The sequence below is a fragment of the Mus caroli genome, unplaced genomic scaffold (genome assembly GCF_978045245.1).
Source record: "Mus caroli unplaced genomic scaffold, Mus_caroli_1 scaffold_15, whole genome shotgun sequence".
NCBI classification, from domain to species: domain Eukaryota; kingdom Metazoa; phylum Chordata; class Mammalia; order Rodentia; family Muridae; genus Mus; species Mus caroli.
In genome coordinates this window covers 85,211,702-85,231,038 of record NW_028227270.1, presented here as the reverse complement: position 1 = coordinate 85,231,038, position 19,337 = coordinate 85,211,702, and the positions used below count along the sequence as shown (strand labels likewise).

At 45.4% G+C, this 19,337-nt stretch overlaps 1 protein-coding gene across 2 annotated transcripts; it reads left to right on the top strand.

Annotated features, from left to right (window-relative positions):
- Nucleotides 1-1,317: 1,317 nt before the first annotated feature.
- Nucleotides 1,318-13,371, top strand: Ppp1r3g (protein phosphatase 1 regulatory subunit 3G). Of its 2 annotated transcripts, none has more exons than XM_085831174.1 (2): nt 1,318-1,363; nt 10,802-13,371. In XM_085831174.1, the coding sequence occupies exon 2, from the start codon at nt 11,259-11,261 to the stop codon at nt 12,291-12,293; it is 1,035 nt and encodes a 344-aa protein (XP_085687300.1). In that variant the 5' UTR covers nt 1,318-1,363; nt 10,802-11,258; the 3' UTR covers nt 12,294-13,371. The 2 variants fall into 2 exon arrangements, with proteins under 2 accessions (XP_085687300.1, XP_021036782.1); XM_021181123.3 differs by lacking the exon at nt 1,318-1,363 and adding an exon at nt 10,540-10,625.
- The last annotated feature ends 5,966 nt before the right edge of the window (nt 13,372-19,337 follow it).

Genomic DNA, 19,337 nt, shown 5'->3' with positions numbered 1-19,337 from the left:
TGAGAGAAAACACACCATATCTTTTTTGAGTCTTCCTGATTTAACATGATCATCTCCAGTTCCATGGATTTTCCTGAAAATTATATGATTACCTTCTTTTCTGGTGCTAAATTAAATCTCAGTGTGTGTAAGTGTGTGATATATGATATGTGGTGTGTGTGTGGGTGTTTGTGTGTGATGTGTATGTTTGTGTGTGTGGTGTGTGTATGGTGTGTGTTTGTGCATGTCTGTGTGTTTGTATGTGTGGTGTGTATGTTATGTATATTGTGTGTATGTGTGGTTGTGTATGTGTGTGTGGTTTGTGGTGTGTGTGTGTGTTTCTGTGGTATATGCATGTGTGTATGGTGTGTGCATCTATATGTGGTGTGTGGTATGTGTATATGGTACATACATGTATGTGTGTGTTTTGTTTGTGTGTGTGTGTCTTATTTAGGGTTTTACTGCTATGAACAGACACCAAGACCAAGCAACTCTTGTAAGGACAACATTTAATTGGGGCTGGCTTACAGGTTCAGAGGTTCAGTCCATTATCATCAAGGTGGGAAGATGGCAGCATCCAGGCAGGCCTGGTGCAGGAGGAGCTGAGAATTCTACATCTTCATCTGAAGGCTGGTAGCAGAATACTGACTCCAGGCAGCTAGGATGAGGGTATTAAAGCTCACATCCACAGTGACACACCTACTCCACCAAGGCCACACCTTCTAATAGTGACACTCCCTGGGCAGAGCATATACAAACCATCATAGTGTGGTATGAATGTGGTGTGTGGTATGTGTTGTGTGTGTGGTGTGTGTATGTTTGGTCTCTGTGTGTGGTGTGTGCATGTATGTGTGGGGTGTGTATATGTGTGGTGTGTGTGTTTGTGTGTGTGCATGTGTATGTGTGTTTGTATATGCACACTACATTTTCTTTATTCACCCATTATTAGGTTCCTGGGATATTGAGAGTAGTGCCATGATAAAACTGTTCCAGAACATCGTTTTTTTTCATAGAAAGTAATCAATTCATTATGACATTTTCATACTGTGGTGGTTTGATTGAAAATGGTCCTCATAGGCCCATAGGGAGTGGCACTATTAGGAGGTGTGGCCTTGTTGTAGTAGGTGTGGCCTTGTTGTAGGAGGTGTGGCCTTGTTGTAGGAGGTGTGGCCTTGTTGTAGGAGGTGTGGCCTTGTTGTAGGAGGTGTGGCTTGTAGGAGGCCTTGTTTGTTCTGGGAGATTTCAGATGCTCACACCAGGCCCAGTGTTACTCTTCTTGCTGCCTGCTGATCTGGATGTAGAACTTTCAGCTGCCTCGCTAGTATGTCTGCCTGCATGCTGCCATGCTTCCTGCCATGATGATAATGGATTAAACTTCTGAATTGTGAGTCAGCCCCAATTGAATGTTTTCCTTTTGCTGTGTTTGCTGTGTTTTGCTGAGTTTGTGAGTTTGCTGGTTTCTCTTCCTAGCAAAAGAAACTCTAGGTAAGACACATACCTGTGTGAAATTATATTCTGTTCAGTTCTTAGGGGAGTTAGGGAGAAATTGTAGATGATGGGGTACATGTGAAACGAAAGCAGAGATTGGAGCTCTCTGGGATAAGGAAGGGGCAGGGGATGCAGGGAAAGGTTTAATCCAAGTAAGATTTAACTGATACACACAGCATCAAAATAGATCTCACAGCAGTTGGTAGCAATTTGTGTTGAGAAAAACGTAATCACTACAATAATAGAAAATAAAATTATTAAATAGCAATATACATTGAGTATTAATATAAGGGGATTTACATCTTGTGAGAACTAACTTGTTGATACTTGGCTATGGGAAGATTCCAGTGACCATTCAACTTTCACTTGGTTCAAATCTTGCAAGAACACATTGCACTTATAACAGTGCTGAGTGTGGGATGGGAAACATATACTTAGAGGAGGCTGGACATTTTACTTCAGACAGCGAGGCCAGTGCCCACACTCGGATTTATTTTAGGCTTGGGTTCACCTATTCTGAGTGAGGGATTGGGGCACCTGCTTGTGCTGGGTGCTTTCTTTACAGTACTGTGGTCTTTGCACTCTCACACCACAGGGGATCAAAGTAGAAGCTCTGGTCTGTTTTGGACTTTGATGAAAACATAATCCCCAGAGAGCTGAGAAAGGTAAACACAATGAAAGGTTCTCACAGCAGCAAAAGTGTAGAAACATCTGGGACAGGAAGGAGGCAGCCCTGGGACCATAAACAGTACAAGTGCCACTGTTTACTGTCCCAACTTCAGAGTGTGCGACTATTGATCACAGGCAAGTGCAAACTTTGGAGTACAGAAGTGTGATCAGCTACGGAAAACACACGTCACGATACGTGTTTATGTTTCTGATCCAGATGTCCCATGACTTCTAGGCTCTGTTTTGTCGAACTGCGTTCTTGTCTTGGCACATTGTTTCCATTCTGAGGTGTTCAGAGCATGTGACTGTTATTTAACCACAGTGGAAAGAGGAGTCTGATACAGAGGGTCAGAGAGGAGAGGGGGAGGGGAACTACTCGATCAACCCTGACTGATTGAGCACCTACTCTGTGCAAAGTTTTATGTATCTTATCAGCTACCCGTTTTTGTATTTGCTTATATATTGTTTCTATTTCATTCCCAGACCCCAGGATGTTAGCTCACCAAGGAAAGGGATCTAGGCCTATTTTATTGACAGCTCAGTCCCAATCTCTAGAGTGTCCCTAGCTGGGTTTGTAATCTAGCAATCTGGAGGATTACTGCAAATTCAAGTCCAAGTCCTGATAAGAAGAGGAGGGGTCAAGGAGGAGGAGGAGGAGGTGTGGTTTCTCTGTGATTATTGACTATACATAATTGTCATGCAATGTGTTAATGAATGCATTATGCTAAAATGTAATATCAACAAGCAGTTGCAGCAACACACACTGTACTCTGTGAGAAGCAATGTGCACATGTTTTTCTGTTTTCCTGTTCTCAGCATCATGAGCAGACACTGGCAGGGGACCACAGCTCAGGGAGCATCTGTAACTCACAAACACGGCTGCACTGGGTATAAACTCAGGTCTTCTGTTTCTCAGTGTTAGTTCAGACAAAACTTCCTATATTACACTCTTGGTGGGCTACAAAGACCAGCGCAATAGTGATGCTGGTGACAGTGGTGATGGTGACAGTGGTGATGCTGGTGACAGTGGGGATGATGGTGACAGTGGGGATGATGGTGACAGTGGGGATGATGGTGACAGTGGTGATGCTGGTGACAGGGGGGATGATGGTGACAGTGGGGATGATGGTGACAGTGGGGATGATGGTGACAGGGGGGATGATGGTGACAGTGGGGATGATGGTGACAGTGGGGATGGTGACAGTGGGGATGATGGTGACAGTGGTGATGGTGACAGTGGGGATGATGGTGACAGTGGGGATGGTGACAGTGATGATTGCCAGAAGCCATCAAGGAGAAGCTAAAAACTAGCAGGTGATCTTCCTGAGATGGTTCTGCCATGGACTGTTGAAGTTCTTGACAGATTTTCTTCTCTAGGCAAGGTTGAGAAGATTACATTTTAGGAAATATTCCTGCTACTAATATGCTTTTCCTGTTTTATGAAATGTATACAATAATCACTATGTATTAACCCACCCTTTTGAGCAGATTTCTGCAGAACAAAGAAGCTGTGCTGTCTTGTAGTGATGCTATATAGACAAATAGATGAATTTTAAATTATTAATGATGATCATATAAGAATTCCTAAAATTATATTAGTGATTATTAAGTTCTTTTATAATAGGACTGCTATTGTCCTCTCTGGTAATCAAAACTACAGTGAGAACAACCATATTGTTATTGTTACATCAGAGCAGGAGGAGAGAACAAGATTAAGAATAGAAGAGGGCAGAGGCAGATATAACTTTTTTTTTTTTAGTGTCATGAGTTAATTGCTTCTGAGATAGCAAGCTGGCATCTGCAATTTAGAGCACATTCCAAGAGGAAGAGGTTGTAAAACAATTAACCAAAGGTCATACAAAGGGGAACTAAAGATTTACTATAGGCAAATAAAGGACAGAAGATAAAATATTGACTGGGTTTACCTATGTGAAACTTCACTACTAACTTAGGCACAAAAATTATAATTTTTAACTTTCAATGAACCTGTTGAGCTAGTGACAGGCAATGTTTAGCCAGATAATTACTCTTAGTGAATATGCATGTAAACATTCTCTGTTGTAAACTTCTTATTCGACTTATGATTTGAATTTATGTGTAAACTTGTAATGAACTTATTACCATGTGATTATGTATTCTGAAGGATGTATAAGTGGTGAGGAGAAAGAGAGAGAGAGAAAAAGAGAGAGAGAACTTTTACAAAAGAGAATTCAATAAGAACCTTTTAGAGAGAAGAACTTTTTAGAGAAGAACTTTCATAAAGAACTTTTAGAGAGAACCTAGAAGTAAAGGCATTGGGTGTAAGAAATTTGGAGCAACCGTATTGTTATTGTTCCATCAAAGCAGGAGGAGAGAACAAGATTAAGAGTAGAGGAGGGCATGGGCAGAGATAACTTTTTATTTTTTTATTTTTTTTGGAGAGAACTTTCTGATATTTAAAAACTAAAAAAATGGAAATATTTAAAAAAAAAAGAAACATGCCAGGCCTTTAATCCCAGCACTTGGTCAGATATCTATGACTTGAGGCCAGCATGGTCTACATAGTGCATTATAGGACAGCCAGGGCTATCTAGAGAGACCCTGTCTCAAAAACAAAAACAAAAAACCAAACCAAAACAAAAAAATTAACCAACCAACAAACAAAAAAAAAAAAACAAAAATAAAACTTCTGGGCATGATGGCACACACCTTTAACCTCAGTACTTGAGGAGGCAGAGGCTGGTGGATTTCTGTGAGTTTAAGGACATCCAGGGCTATTAGAGAGATCTTGACTAAAAAACTAAGCAAGCAAACAAACAAAAACAAAACAAAAGGAAACAAAAATACTTTGGCATATGATGGCTAGGGTAAGATGGGAAAGATTTTACAAATGACAGATTAATGAACAGAGAGGCATTTATTTTATGTATGGGTGTTCTACCTGCATGTATGTCTGTGCACCACATATGTACCTTGGTGCCCGAATATAGAAGAAGGGAACATTGGATGCCTGAGACTGGAGTTCCAAGCTATTGTGAGCTGCCATGTGGATGCTGGTCTTGAGTCTGGAACTTCTGCAGGGGGATCTTATTTAATATGAATATGTTCATGTGTGCACAAAGGCCTGCATGCCTAAGAAATGAAGGCCTCATGAAGTAGGTGGGTCTGGGGGCTTATGTGCCTTCTGTGTATGTGTGTAGTGTATGCATGTTCAGAGGTGTATGGATGCCTGTGTGTATACTTGTGTGTGGAGGTCCAAAGTTGACATTGGGTATCTTCCTCAGTTGCTCTCCAGCAAATAGAGATTTCCCTCTTTTTTTCTTCCTTCCTTCCTTCCTTCCTTCCTTCCTTCCTTCCTTCCTTCTTTTTTTTTTTTTTTTTTTTTTTTTTTTTGACAGGGTTTCTCTGTGTAGCCCTGGCTGTCCTGGAACTCACTTTGTAGACCAGGCTGGCCTCGAACTCAGAAATCTGCCTGCCTCTCTCTGCCTCCCAAGTGCTGGAATTAAAGGTGTGCACCACCATGCCCGGCCCGAGATTTCTTTTTTTTTTTTTTTTTTTTTTTTGAGACAAGGTTTATTGTGCAAGTCTGGCTGGCTTTATAGTCACTAATGTAGATAAGGCTTGCCTCAAGCTTACAGCGATCTTCTGCCTCTGCCTTCTGAGTGCTGGGGTTAAAGGTGTGGGCTACCACACCTGAACTTTCACCTTATAAATGGAAGCAAGACCTCTCTCTGAACCCAAGGCTCACAGATTTCAGCTATACTGAGTAGCCAGCTTGCTTTGGGGATCCTCTGTCTCTGCTGGGATTATAACAGCAGTCATATCTGCCAGGCTTTTACATGTGCTCTAGGGACCTGAACGCCAGTCTTTAAAGTTTCCTAGCAAGTTCTTTATCCACTGGGCCAGACCCCTCATGTACCACTTTAACAAAGAACAACTAGTGTGTCAGCCACCTCCTCCTCGTGTAGACTATTTAGGTTGAGCTTTTTTTTTTTTTTTTTACCTTATCATATAAATTAAAAGGACTAATATTGCTTAAGGACATAGTTGGAGTGACCCCTGCAGTTCTCCAGGTTGGAGTCGCTTTAAGGCAGCTGCTGTTAGTCACATTGGCCTCTGAGTTCCTTTGTCCTCTATGCACCCTCTCAGTTTGGAAGAGCAGAACAGGTTGTGAAATATCTGACATAATAGGCCTGCAGTCTGACTTTGGCAGTTGTAGGGCTCAGTATGACATTTGACCAAGTCAGGCTAGAGTTGGGTTTACTCACTCAGAACTTTTGTTGTGAGGCAGCGGAATCAGGTGAGCAGCTGAACTGTCCCAGGTTCCACAAGTGTGGCCTGTGACCTGACTAAAACATTTGGTGGTTTGGTTTGGTTTGGTTTGGTTTGAGGATGCCAGCCATGGGTTCAGCAACAGTGTGGTGTTGTAATTTTCTCTTGTCATTTTTGTTTTTAATGTGAAGGCGGGTTTTCTTTTTCTACTGACTTTCCTTGCATCAGCTGAGACTTGCCAGGCCTCAGCAGATGACCTCAGCTCCAGCCTTTTAGGTAGAGGCACAAGTTTAAGGTAAGCCTGGACTACATAGTGAACACTCTCCACCCTACAAAACAACAACAACAACAACAACAATGATAAAAATATAGAACAAAACAACAACAGCAATGATAAAAAAAATAGAACAAAACAACAACAACAACAATGATAAAAAAAAAATAGAACAAAACAACAAAAGAACAAAACTAGGAATCTGGAAGCCTGGCAGTAAATACTTTAGCAGCTGAGACATGTGGCCACGTGATGTTTGTGGTTGATCTAAGCACACACCTGTAGACCAGATAGATGGCTTAGTTTTTCACAAAGCTACTTTGCAGGTTGTATCACCATTTAGCTGCAGCTGCTCCCCAGTTTACAGTGGGGTTTGGTCCCAATACATCCACCCTATGCTGAAAATATCCTAAGTGGGAAAATACATTGACTACAGCTCGGCAGATGCCCACTTTGGTGCAGCAGTGTGGCCTATACCTGGTACCTGTTGTTTTCCCTAACAATCTTTGGAAATATTGAGAATCAAAATTGGAACTACAGTTTCTACTGAAGGTGTAACTTTCACATCATCATGAACTAAAATACAAAACAAAACCAAAAAAAAAACCCCCAAGAGTTGAACCATCTCTGTGTCAGAGACAATGTGTTTAAAGTCTGGGCCACCTGTCCCTGTCCCCATCCCAGAGAGAACGACTGACAGAAATGTCCTGTGTCCCACCAGCTCTGCCAGAGGACAGGTGTGCCGTTCAAGTCAGAGACTGACTGTGCCTTCCAGAGTATCCCCAAGTCCTCTTGATGGCTGAGTGAGGTGCTCCTGTCCTCTGCTCCTAAGGTCTTTCCTTGGTTTCTGGGGAGCAGACCAGAAACCTCTCATAGACCCTGCTCATCTTCATTCGCTCCACAGGTCCCTCCTTCTGCTTCTGCTTCTGCTTCTCAGAGTTGCTCAAAGCTCAGTCCAGACTTCCTGAGCAGCAGTAGTATGAGACCCGCAGTAGTATGAGAAAGCACATGAAGCTCCAGACTCACTTGCTTCATGAAGCACAAAATTTGGAGGCCAGGTATCTAAGCAACATACTAGTCTCCCACCAACTTTGCTGTAGATAACACCCCTGATGTGTGGGTCGTGATGATGATGATGGTTGCCTAGACTATTTTTTCGGGGGATAGAAGGCCACTTTTGTTGAAACCACTGACTTTTTAACATGGGCTTATTTGATGGACCATTTCTAGATATCATAGGACCAAAGTCTCCATTCTAGGATCAGGCTGATATCTCATTTTCTGAACATGTTTGTGTCCTGTGAGGATCAGATGCGTATTGTGTCACCTCCAGGAGCCTTTCCCCAAATCTTTAATCACTCTGGTATATCCATTTCTACGCCCCACCCTGTCCTTTGGGATGTGGATCTGAGACCTGGCCAAACTATGAATACACTCTATTTTGCAAAACATCATTTTAGTAACCAGCATCCTGCACCAGGGCAAAGAGTCCTGGTTATGTAGCAGGTACATTTCTGTCCCTAGTTGCTGATATGGACCTCCTAGGACTCAGCTCTAAGTGAAGGGGAATTATGTGCTTGCTATTTTGTTACAATCAAATATATTATAATATATATAATATATCAAAATTAGATAATATATTATATAACATATCAAATATTACATACATATAAGTGTATGAATATATATATTTTATCTGAGTGACTAATGAGGCTACTTAAACTGGGAGTCCTAGTGTCTTAGTTAGGGTTGTACTGCTGTGAAGAGACACCATGACCAAGGCAACCCTTATAAGGACAACATTTAGTTGGGGCTGGTGTACAGGTTCAGAGGGTCAGTTCATTATCATCAAAATAGGAGCATGGCAGCATCCAGGCAGGCATGGTGCAGGAGGAGATGAGAGTTCTACATCTTTATCTGAAGGCTGCTAGAAGATTGGCCTCCACATGGTAGGAGGAGGGTCTCATTACCCACCCCACAGTGACACACTTCCTCCAACATGGCCCCACCTCCTAAGAGAGCCACTCCCTGGGCCAAGTTTATTCAAACCACCACACCTTGGCAGCCAGATTAGCTGGTTACCAGAAAGAACCAGTGAATGGACACCAACCTCCATTCACAGGGGAGGCTAGAGCCTGAGTTCCAAAACTTTTGCAAGGATTGTCACACATTTTCACTTTATGCATGAACTCTGCCTTGTGCCCCTTCTGTTTGGCTCTTCCTAGTTGTATCTTACACAATAAGCCACGTGTTAGTAAGGGTTTCTTTGATTCTGTAAGCCATTCTAGTGAGTTACCAACTGCCACACCTCAGCAGAACATCTGTATTTTTCAGTTGACCAAATAGTGTGGTAACCTGAGCACCTTATTTGCATATTTGCATCTGGTTTATGGTGAGTTTTTCAGCCTTTAACTTGTGGCTCTGACACCATCTTCAGGTAGAACAGTGTCAGAATGGAACTGTTGGATACTCACCTGGGAATCAAAACATTGGCAGTAGACAAGGTACTGTCTGGGTGTGAGAATCTGTCCAAGTGAGGGAGACAATTCACTCCAACCTCAAAATCTCTTTGAAGTTCCTAGTCCATTTTTAAACTAGTCTGAGGCTGGGCAGAGGTGGTGTGCACCTTTAATCTCAGTGCTCGGGAGGCAGAGGCAGGCAGATCTCTGTGAGTTTAAGAGTGAATTCCAAGATAGCCAGCCCTATACACAGAAAAACCCTGTCTCGAAAAATCAAAGAAACAAACTAGTTTGTGAACATTATTCTTATTATCACAATATATCAATGTTTATCTACACATTTTTTTTAAAAAAAGTGTCCTGTGCTGTATGTAGATTTTGTAGATGCTGGAGGTGGGGGCTCTCTAAGTAGATCTGGATTGTGAGCCCCATACTGTCAGCTTCAGTATGTAGATATGGACACTGTACTGGACACTTAATGACTAGAAAGTCCCAGCCAAGGGACTGAGGGGCCCGTTCCTAAAAACACCTCTCTAGCTCAGGGTCTTTGGCCATAAAAATAATTTTCCAACTTCCTGGGGTCAAACCTGACCTTGCTTAGCTCAGCTCTGGGCCCTGAACAGACGTTCCCATCCTTTGTGTGCTACATACAGAGTTGGAGGGATGAAGTTTTGTGCACATAAGATCACATGGGAGGGACCCTCAGCCTCGGGGAGGTATGAGCAGCCTGTGAGTCCTCAGTAGATACTAAAATCAGTAACTATTGATGACTCCTTAGATTCTGCCACACCCTGCCCAGGGATTAAACCTTAGTTTAAAAGCCTGGGTAAAATAGCTTTGCTTTTTGTTCCTTGATTTGTGGACCAATATTTCTAAAACCCCAATTTTTAAAGTAAGTATACACACAGCCATGGTCAGGCAGTTAGTCACTTCTAAACGGTGATCCCCAGAGCCTGTCCTCAGCATCTCCCTGTTAGAAATTCTCTCAGAACTGCTTGGGACACCCTGAATCAGATATGGGGGGTGGGGTGGGGGATTGGAAGGTGGGCATGATATTTGGTGATGAAGTTACCAGTTGAAGCTTGATCAGGGCAAAGTTAGCCGTAAAGCAAAGGCACAGTACAATACTTTAGGAAGAATCCAGTGCCAGGATATAGTGAGATGTTCTCCCATTGGTCTTCTGGCAATTGGGTTTTGACCTACAACCCCCACAAGGCTTGACTGAGCCTTAGAGGGTCTGGGATCCTTGCGGAGGAGAGGCAGTCGCAGGCCAGGCGCAGGCCAAGGGAGAGGGGGGAATGCCTTCAAGTCTGAAGGAAGGCGCCTAGCCATGGAGGGAGGTGCCAGCCCTCTTCTTTGAGTACGGGGGGGGGGGTTGGGGGGGAACCTTGACGTGCTCTAGTGCTAGGCGCCAATGGCCACCGGGTGCTCTTGTCTGACTGCCTAGTGAGCTCCCGGTGGGTTCCTGCTCTGTCCCCGCTCAAGCGCAGCAGCAAGGTCACCAGGTAAGTAGATGGAAGCTGTGGCTTTGGCCTTCCAGCTTTTAGAACCACTGAGGGGGACAACTACACAGATGCGACCCCGGGACTCCAGAGGTTTCGGGGATACAGGATGAAAGGGAAGGGATGCACTTCCCTCGATTGCTTGCCTTAATGACATTCTCGTATCGCGGATTCCCTAGGCCAGTGACAGCCAGGACGTCTCCGCTGGGCGACAACCCTCCTCCGGAAGAATAACTTCACAGGCTGGAAAACTTTGTCTAGCTCTGAAAGTTGAGAGCTACCCCAGAGGTGATACAGACGCGCGTCGCAGCCGCGGGGTGGATCAAAGCTATCAGCTAGCCTAAGACCTTCAGAAATCCTAGTTTCCACTACGGACCTAGCTCTCAGGTGTTCTGGCTGTCGCGCCTCCCCGTCTTGGCCCTCCCCTTGGGATCTAGCCGCAGGCCAGCATCCTCCTCCCTCTTGGTCCCGGGCAGCCGCAGCTATAAGCTGGAGGTTCCAGGCCGAATTCGCTTTCTGCCAGGGTATCCAACAGCCGACACTATGCGCTCCTTCTGCTGCGGGAGTAGATAAAGTTTCCAGAGGACTCTCCGCGGTTCCCGCGGGACGAACCCCGGGGCCGGATCGGACACTGTCATGGAGCCCTCGGGAGAACAGCTACAAAGATCCGAGGCGTCCAGCTCTAAGTCTTCCGGAGACCCGCAATCCGCGGAGGAGCTGTCGGTCCCCGAGGTCCTTTGCGTGGAGAGTGGCACCTCTGAGACCCCGATCCCTGACACTCAGCTCCAGGACAGGCCCCTGTCGCCGCAGAAAGAGGCAGAACAGGAGGAGCTACAGGAATTTCGCCGCTCTCGTGCGCGCTCCTTCTCTTTGCCCGCAGACCCCATCCTGCAGGCAGCCAAGCTCCTGCAGCAGAGGCAGCAGGCGGGACAGCCCAGCTCAGAGGGTGGCGAGCCGGCTGGGGACTGCTGCTCCAAGTGTAAGAAGCGCGTGCAGTTCGCCGACTCCCTGGGACTGAGCCTGGCCAGCGTGAAGCACTTTAGCGAGGCCGAGGAGCCTCAGGTGCCCCCGTCCGTACTCTCCCGTCTCCACAGCTTCCCACTGCGCGCCGAGGACCTGCAGCAGCTCGGGGGGCTGCTGGCAGTGGCAACGATGCCTGATCCCCTCTTGGTACCCTGCACCCAGCTCCAACCCCACTTCCAGCTCCCGGAGCTGCTCGCTGCGGAGGAGCGTCTGCGGCGACAGCGAGTGTGCCTGGAGCGTGTGCAGTGCTCCCAGCCGCCCCGCGCCGAGGTGACCGGCTCTGGCCGGGTGATCAGTTGCCCTGGACCCAGGGCAGTGGCGGTGCGCTACACTTTCACGGAGTGGCGTACCTTTCTGGACGTGCCGGCCGAGCTGGACCCGGAGTCACTGGAGCCTCTGCCCCCATTGCAGTCGGGGGACTCTGGATCAAAGGCTGAGGATAGTGAGGAGGGGCCGGGCACCGAGCGTTTCCACTTCTCGCTGTGCCTGCCCCCGGGTCTGCAGCCCAAAGAAGGGGAGGATGCTGGCGCGTGGGGAGTCGCTATTCATTTTGCCGTCTGCTACCGCTGCGAACGGGGGGAATACTGGGACAACAACGAGGGGGCCAACTACACCTTGCGCTATGTGTGCTCCACAGACCCGCTCTGAGTTCGGGAACTTTGGAACTTGGAAAGAGGTTGGCCAGCAAGCAAGGGCTCCCGGGGATCCTTAGCTGAGCAACGCCAATTTCGCATTGACAGAGCTTGGAGCGATAGGAGCAAAATGTTAAACCATACATTCTCAGCGCAGATTCCCAGCAAGCTCTGGCAGTGTTCTCAGTGTTCTTCTCATCACTTCCACTGACCTTTCTACTCGAATCTTAGAATTCTCAGCCTGCATCCAAATAAGGAACATCGTCCTTTCCCAGGGAGAGGCTCTCTCCAAGAAAAGGGCTCTGGGACCCTGAACCTGTGACCTTGGGGATTTGTTTCTAACTTGAGACTTGGTCCTTACACCTTGATGAAAACCTGCAGGAGAAAGTCAAGGCAGCCCACCTCCACGTGGAAGCTTCACAGCCAGGCTTGATTTTCAGAAGGCTAGGAGGGCGTCAGCTTGTCCTTTTAACTAGGCTCTGGAAACACCTGCCCAGATTCGATGTATTTTCTTCCGTGATTGGATACAAATGTCTTTTAAGAAAGTAAAGGCCGCGTGAACATGTGTCCTCTCTGTGCTTCATGTTTTACCTTCCGAGGTTTTGGGGCGTCCGTTGTAGTCAGAGGATTCTCGGCTGATGACACGGCAGTGTGACAATTATGAAAGAACAGTACTAACACATTTTCTCATGACACGGAATAGTCCAAGTTCCCCACACTGGGAATAAAACTCCTTAAAATGTTTTGTAAAAAGTGTTCTGTCCCTTGCCATAGCAAAATGTTGGACGAATTAAAATGCCACAGGCCTTGGCTGTGAGTTGCAAGAGCCCATCACATCCGTACCAAACCCTTTTGTGCAGAGGAGCTGTCCCAGTCTCTGGGCCATTAGCAGTCAGAGATGCTGGGCTCTTGTAGGCTGCACTCCAAGTGCAGGGTTTAGGGGCTGAAAGTTGCCTTCCTCCTCTCAGAGGCACAAGGAGTGAAGAATCCGCGGCGTCAAAGATCACTCAGCAAGCGCTGTTCCAAACCAGACAGGGCAGGCACTCTGCATAGCAGAACCCTAGGTTGTCCAGTGTGGGGACCATCTTCATTCACTTTAGAGGGCTCTATATGTCCAGGTTGGAGTGAGAGGGCATTCTGGGTAAAAACTTAGCTCCTTCCTTCCCACTCTTCCTGAGCAACTTATTTTCTTAAAAAAAAAAAAAGGAACCTATTATTATTCCAAGTGTCGTATTCTCTAGCATGTGGCTAGCATAAATAACTAGTTTGGGGTTAGTGAACTAAATTTAAGGGTGGGTGTTTTCATAGTTCTATGGGTCAGCACAATTATCACAGGCCAAACATGACCCAAAGTGTGTTTTCATACAACCTATAAAATATTTTCACATGTTTAAAGATTTTTAAAAATTTTATAGAATTATTATTTTGTGATATGAAAATTATATTAAAGCCAGATATAGTGGTACACACCTATAATCCTAGCACTTTAGGAGGCCAAAGCAGGATTGTCAAGAATTTGAGCCTTGGTGACCTAGAAAGACTATATTAAACAAAAACCAAGGCTGACTATGGTTTCTCATTCCTGCAATGCCAAGGCTCAGGAAGCTTAATTAGAATCTCCGCAGCTTGTTGGAGGCAAGCAGAATGAGCTCTGGATTAAAAACAAAGCAACCCAAACGCAAACTTGACTTATATGAAATTCAAACTTGACCATCCACAGATATTTACTGGAACATTCTATAAATGCTCTCCTGCACATACAGCAAAGTTAAGTAGATGCAAAGTGTAGAGCTTTTACTCTCTGACCCTTTAGAAAGCATGTCAACCCTGCTTACTATTTTAAAAAACTGTATGCTGGGAATTATAATCCACAAGACAATTAACCACTTAGTGAGCATTGCCACTGAAAATAGTAAACGTGGGCTGGGTGTGATGGTGCACCCCTCCAATTCTAGCACGGGGGAGGCAGGTGGATTTCTGTTATTTCTAGGGAGCCGCCAAGGAGAAACCCTGTCTCAAAAACAAAACAACAAAACCAAAACAAAACAGAATAGCAAAGATTTTTGTTGTGGACATGCAGACTTGTTAGGTTTGCAGATTACCAGGTCAGTATCTCTAACACTGAGTGAGACCCTTAGCCTATAGGAAAGACTTTAAAATACTGTATTTATTTACTATGAGTATGGGGGTTTTGCCTGCATGTGTATCACCTGCGTGCCTAGTGCCCTCGGAAGCCAGAAGAGAGTGTGCAATCCCCTTGAACCAGAGTTACAAATGGTTGTGAGCTGCCATGTGGATGCGAGAGATCAACCACGGAGCTTCTGCAAGAGCAGCCAGTGCTCTTAACTGCTGAGCCACCTCACCAACTCTTTTGGAAATATTTTATTTTATAAATAGGTACGAAGTTAAAATTCTTTTTTATTTGTTTTCAAATTTTTGGTTTGTTGCTGGAATTTTTGTTTGCTGTTACTTGTCTGTGTGTGGTGTCATTCACTATCGAAATCTCAGTACTTAGAAGAAGAGGGGGGAGGATTGGGAGTTCAAGGCCATCCTTGGCCATGTAGAAACTTCAAGGCCAGTCTGGATTAAATGAGAAATAACATCAAGTGTCATGGTTTGAATATGCTTGGCCCAGGGAGTGGCACTATTTGGAGATGTGGCCTTATTGGAAAAGGTGTGTCACTGTGGGCATAGGCTTTAAGCCCCTCACCCTAGCTACCTGGAAGTCAGTCTTCCACTAGCAACCTTCAGATGAAGATGTAAAACTCTCAGCTCCTGTACTATGCCTGCCTGGATGCTGCCATGCTCCCACCTTGATGAGAATGAATTGAACGTCTGAACCTATAAGCCAGCCCTAATTAAATGTTGTCCTTCATAAGAGTTGCCTTGGTTATGGTGTCTGTTCACAGCAGGAAAACCCTAACTAAGACACCAAGCAAAGTCAGTAAGTATTTAAAAGCATGTTGTCTGGGGCCCGGGTGCCATTCAGTAACAGAGCACTTGCTGGATATGTCAGTTATTTCTCTTTTCTGGGGAAGCTGCTCACAGTGCTTCATGTTGTGCTCACAATCAGGAAGCAGAAGATGATGAATACTCCTCTCAGCTTCCCAGCCCCCTCTTTGCTTGTGTATGTGTGTGTGGTGTATGCACTTGTGCATGTCCCTGTGTTTGCGCATGTGTGCAAGCCTGAGGTGCACATTGGACGTCTTCCCCTATTGCTCGACTCTTAACCCTTTTTGAGCCAGGTCTCTCACTGAACTTGCAGCTAGACAGGCTGGCCAATCAGTCCCCAGCATCTTCCTGTTTCCACTGGCCAGCGCTGGGGTGGCAGGTGCACCCGTCACACAGCTTTTACAGAGCTCAGGGATCCAAAAGCAGGCCCTCATTGCCTGCAGGGAAAGCACTTGGCCAAGTGTGCCTTCTCCCAGTTCTTCTTTCTTCTCTTCGATTCACCTAGACCCTAGCCCATTTATGGTGCTGGCCACGTTCATGGTTTGTCTTCCTCCCCAGTTAAACCTTTCTGGAAACTCTCTCATAGAGACCCCCTAGCGATGCGTTTTCTATGGTGATTATAAACCTCACCAGGGTGGATAATGATGATTAACCAATGCATCTACATTTGATCCTCAGCACCACAAAACAAAGGGCGAGGAGAAGAGGGAGGAAGAAGTGGAGAAAAAAATTAGGGAAACAACACCCTTCACACAAAGACAAAGTTTGGTGCTAAGACAAAAGGATGGACCATCCAGAGAGTACCCCACCCAGGGATCCACCCCATAATCAGCCACCAAACCCAGACACTATTGCATCTGCCAGCAAGATTTTGCTGAAGGGACCCTGGTATAGCTGTCTCATATGAGGCTATGCCAGTGCCTGGCAAATACAGAAGTGGATGCTCACAGTCATCTATAAGATGGAACACAGGGCCTCCAAGGGAGAAGCTAGAGAAAGCACCCAAGGAGCTGAAGGGGTCTGCAGCCCTATAGGTGGAACAACAATATGAACTAATCAGTACCCCCAGAGCTCGTGACTCTCGCTGCATATGTAGCAGAAGATGGCCTAGTTGGCCATCTCTGGGAAGAGAGGCCCCTTGGTATTGCAAACTTTATATGCCCCAGTACAGGGGAATGCCAGAGCCAAGAAGTGGGAGTGGGTGGGTAGGGGAGCAGGGCAGGGGGAGGGTATAGGGAACCTTCAGGATAGCATTTGAAATGTAAGTAAAGAAAATATCTAATAAAAAAAAAGAAACGATCAACACACACAGAGAAGCAAGAAAGGCAGACTGCAGGACAAGCAGAGACACTGACATACAGGATGGAGCATCTTCACTGGTATCAGCAAGATTCTTCCAGCTCATTAATGGGAACATTTGCTCTGTGGGGCTGTGTGAAACTCAATTTCACATGCTCACTTGAATCAATAAAAAAAAAATCACAAGACAGGCAAGTTGCTAATATTGTTCTGCCCTGAAACCTCTTCAGCTTGGCCTCCACAGTCCACAGAGCTGTCAGTTCTGCTGTCTCCCAGGTCCCTACTAAGTTAGACTGTTACTCCACACTCACAACACTCGGGTACTTTCCCAGGCCACATTTCCAACGTCCTCCACATTAAGACAAAAACAAAACCCACCAACCAAATCAGCAAACAAAGCCCAGGATGTTCAGGCCTGTCTTGACTTCTATTTGTTATTGTTCTATTGATACAATAAAATTTTATGACTAAGGCAAAAAAAAAGAAAGAAAATATAATAACTTCAAAAATCTTGTCTAGTGCCAGGTGACAGTGGCACATGCCTTTAATCCAAGTGCTGGGAGGCAGAGGCAGAGGGATCTCTATGAGTTCCAGTGCAGCCTGGACTACAGAACAAATTCCAGGACAGCCAAATCTACACATAGAAACCCTGTCCTGAAAAAACAAACCAAACCAAAACCAAAATCAACCAACCAAATAAAAAAGTCTTATCTAGCGCTAGTCATTAAAGTCTTCCCTGTGATTTAATGACCCTGTCCTCTATTAAAGATGGGTTCCAGAAGCTTCCTGGGAAGCAAATGTGCCCATGGATTTCTGATTCAGGGAATGTCGGATGCAAAGTGCTTTTTCGTCTAAAGAGTTTCTGAAGCAGTGAGAAGAAGCCTGGAAATTTATGTGGAACAAAATGTTCCCCTAGGAAACAAGCAAGATGGGAAGCCTATTTGAAGGAGGCCAGGCTCAGGCTCAGAGAGTGGCCACTGTACTCTGGGAGGGAACCCAAGGAGCTCTGGGGACCAGGCATGTCTGTCCAGCAGCTGAGACGGTCACTGTTCAGGAAGCCTGTCAGAGCACCTGGTGTGCGACTGTCTTATTACCCACAAGCCTCCACTCGAAAGCCTGTGAATTTTCTCATAGGAGCATGCACGCATGCATGCACAGGTTTCCACTATGATGTCTTCCCACCTGCTCCACCCTTCTTTAGGATTTTCATTCGCAAACACAGTTTTTGTTTAGTTTATGAGACCAAGATGTTTTCATTTGTCCTGACTTACCCACGCACATCTTTGGAGTACTGTGCCTTGAAAATCGCTGGCTCAGCAGACTGGCATCACATCTTTGTCAGGAATGGGAGGCACAGCATGAGGATGGAAGGGCCATGTTTTTTCAGCTTTCTGTGTTTTCACGGAACTGAGTCAAATGTGCGTTTCTGGCACATGTTACAGGATCCAGGTATGTAGGCTAGAGAGAGCACTGCAGAGATGTTGGTAGCCCCAACTTTTGCCTGTGCAGGCCCCAAAGTCAGGGTCTATCAGATCCACAGAGCCAGAGACTGGCAGCTGTTTGAAGTCATTAGGCATAGACACTTGGGACAGGGAGGTGACACGCTGAGCTCACTGTAGGGAGCTGGCTTTCTCCACCTGCAGAGCAACCTGGGAAAGGTTATTACCAGTAATAGTTACCGTTGGGAGAACGGTGGCTTGGTGGAGTTCTACACTATGTATTTTGGATGGCTTATATACTCGAGGAACATAAACACATTTAACAGAACCAGGAGCCCCCAGCAATCAGCATCACGGCTACATACAAGTTCTTCCTATATCCATCTAGCGTCTATACTAGATGCAGATTCAGAATCCTCATTTTCTGATATGTAAGTGTGGCTCACACATACATTAAGAAACTGCTTCTTTGGCCTAGGCAAGTGGATATAGACCATGTTTAAAGAGGGATGCTCAAATGGAATGTCTTCCATCAGGTGGCACTGACTATAAGCAGCAGTTGAAATATTTTTATTGGCTCACTTTATGTTGAAAGTCCACATACAATGCATATTGTATAAAAGAGGACCCTTGGTGATCATTTTGTATACATTAACCATACATGTCTTTAACTATGGAAACCTTTTTCTTTTATACATTATAGTTTATTTGTTAGCTTTGTGTGTGTACATGTGACATAGTGTGCACGTGGGAGACAGTTCTTTCCTTTCACCATCGAAGTCCCAGGAATTTGAACCCAGCTCCCCTCGCTAGTGAAAAGACCCATCTCACTGACCTATAACTCTGTAAACTCTGCATGCTTAGTTCTCTGCATTTCTAGTCACAGACACTAAGGGTGGTGTTAGGCAGAGTTCTTTAGGGAAATAGAACTGGCAGGATATATGTCATGAAAGGGGGCTTCTTCTTATAGGAGTGGAGCAATTAAACAATGCTCATGTGCATCCCAGAAAGGCTGAGAACACAGTGGCTCAGCCCATAAGACTTGATGCTTCAGCAGTATCAATTTGGTGCTCAAGGCTTGAAAGATTCTGGGAGAGTTGCTGGTCTTCTGTCTATGGAAAGCCAAAGAAGCTGATGTTTGATGCTAGAAAGGATGACACAGTCAACAGATCAACAACAGGGAATAGACACAGTCAACAAAACAACAACTATAATAACAACAACAAGGATAGACATAGTCAACAAAACAACAACAGGAATAGCCACAGTCAACAAAACAAGGATAGACACAGTCAACAACAGAGATTGACACCGTCAACAGCAAGAGTCAACAAGAAGAGACACACTGTAGACGCAGGCAGTAATACTGC

What these genes read in the sequence shown, in the direction of transcription:
- Ppp1r3g (XM_085831174.1), top strand. Translation starts at nt 11,259, where the DNA reads ATGGAGCCCTCGGGAGAACAGCTACAAAGATCCGAGGCGTCCAGCTCT.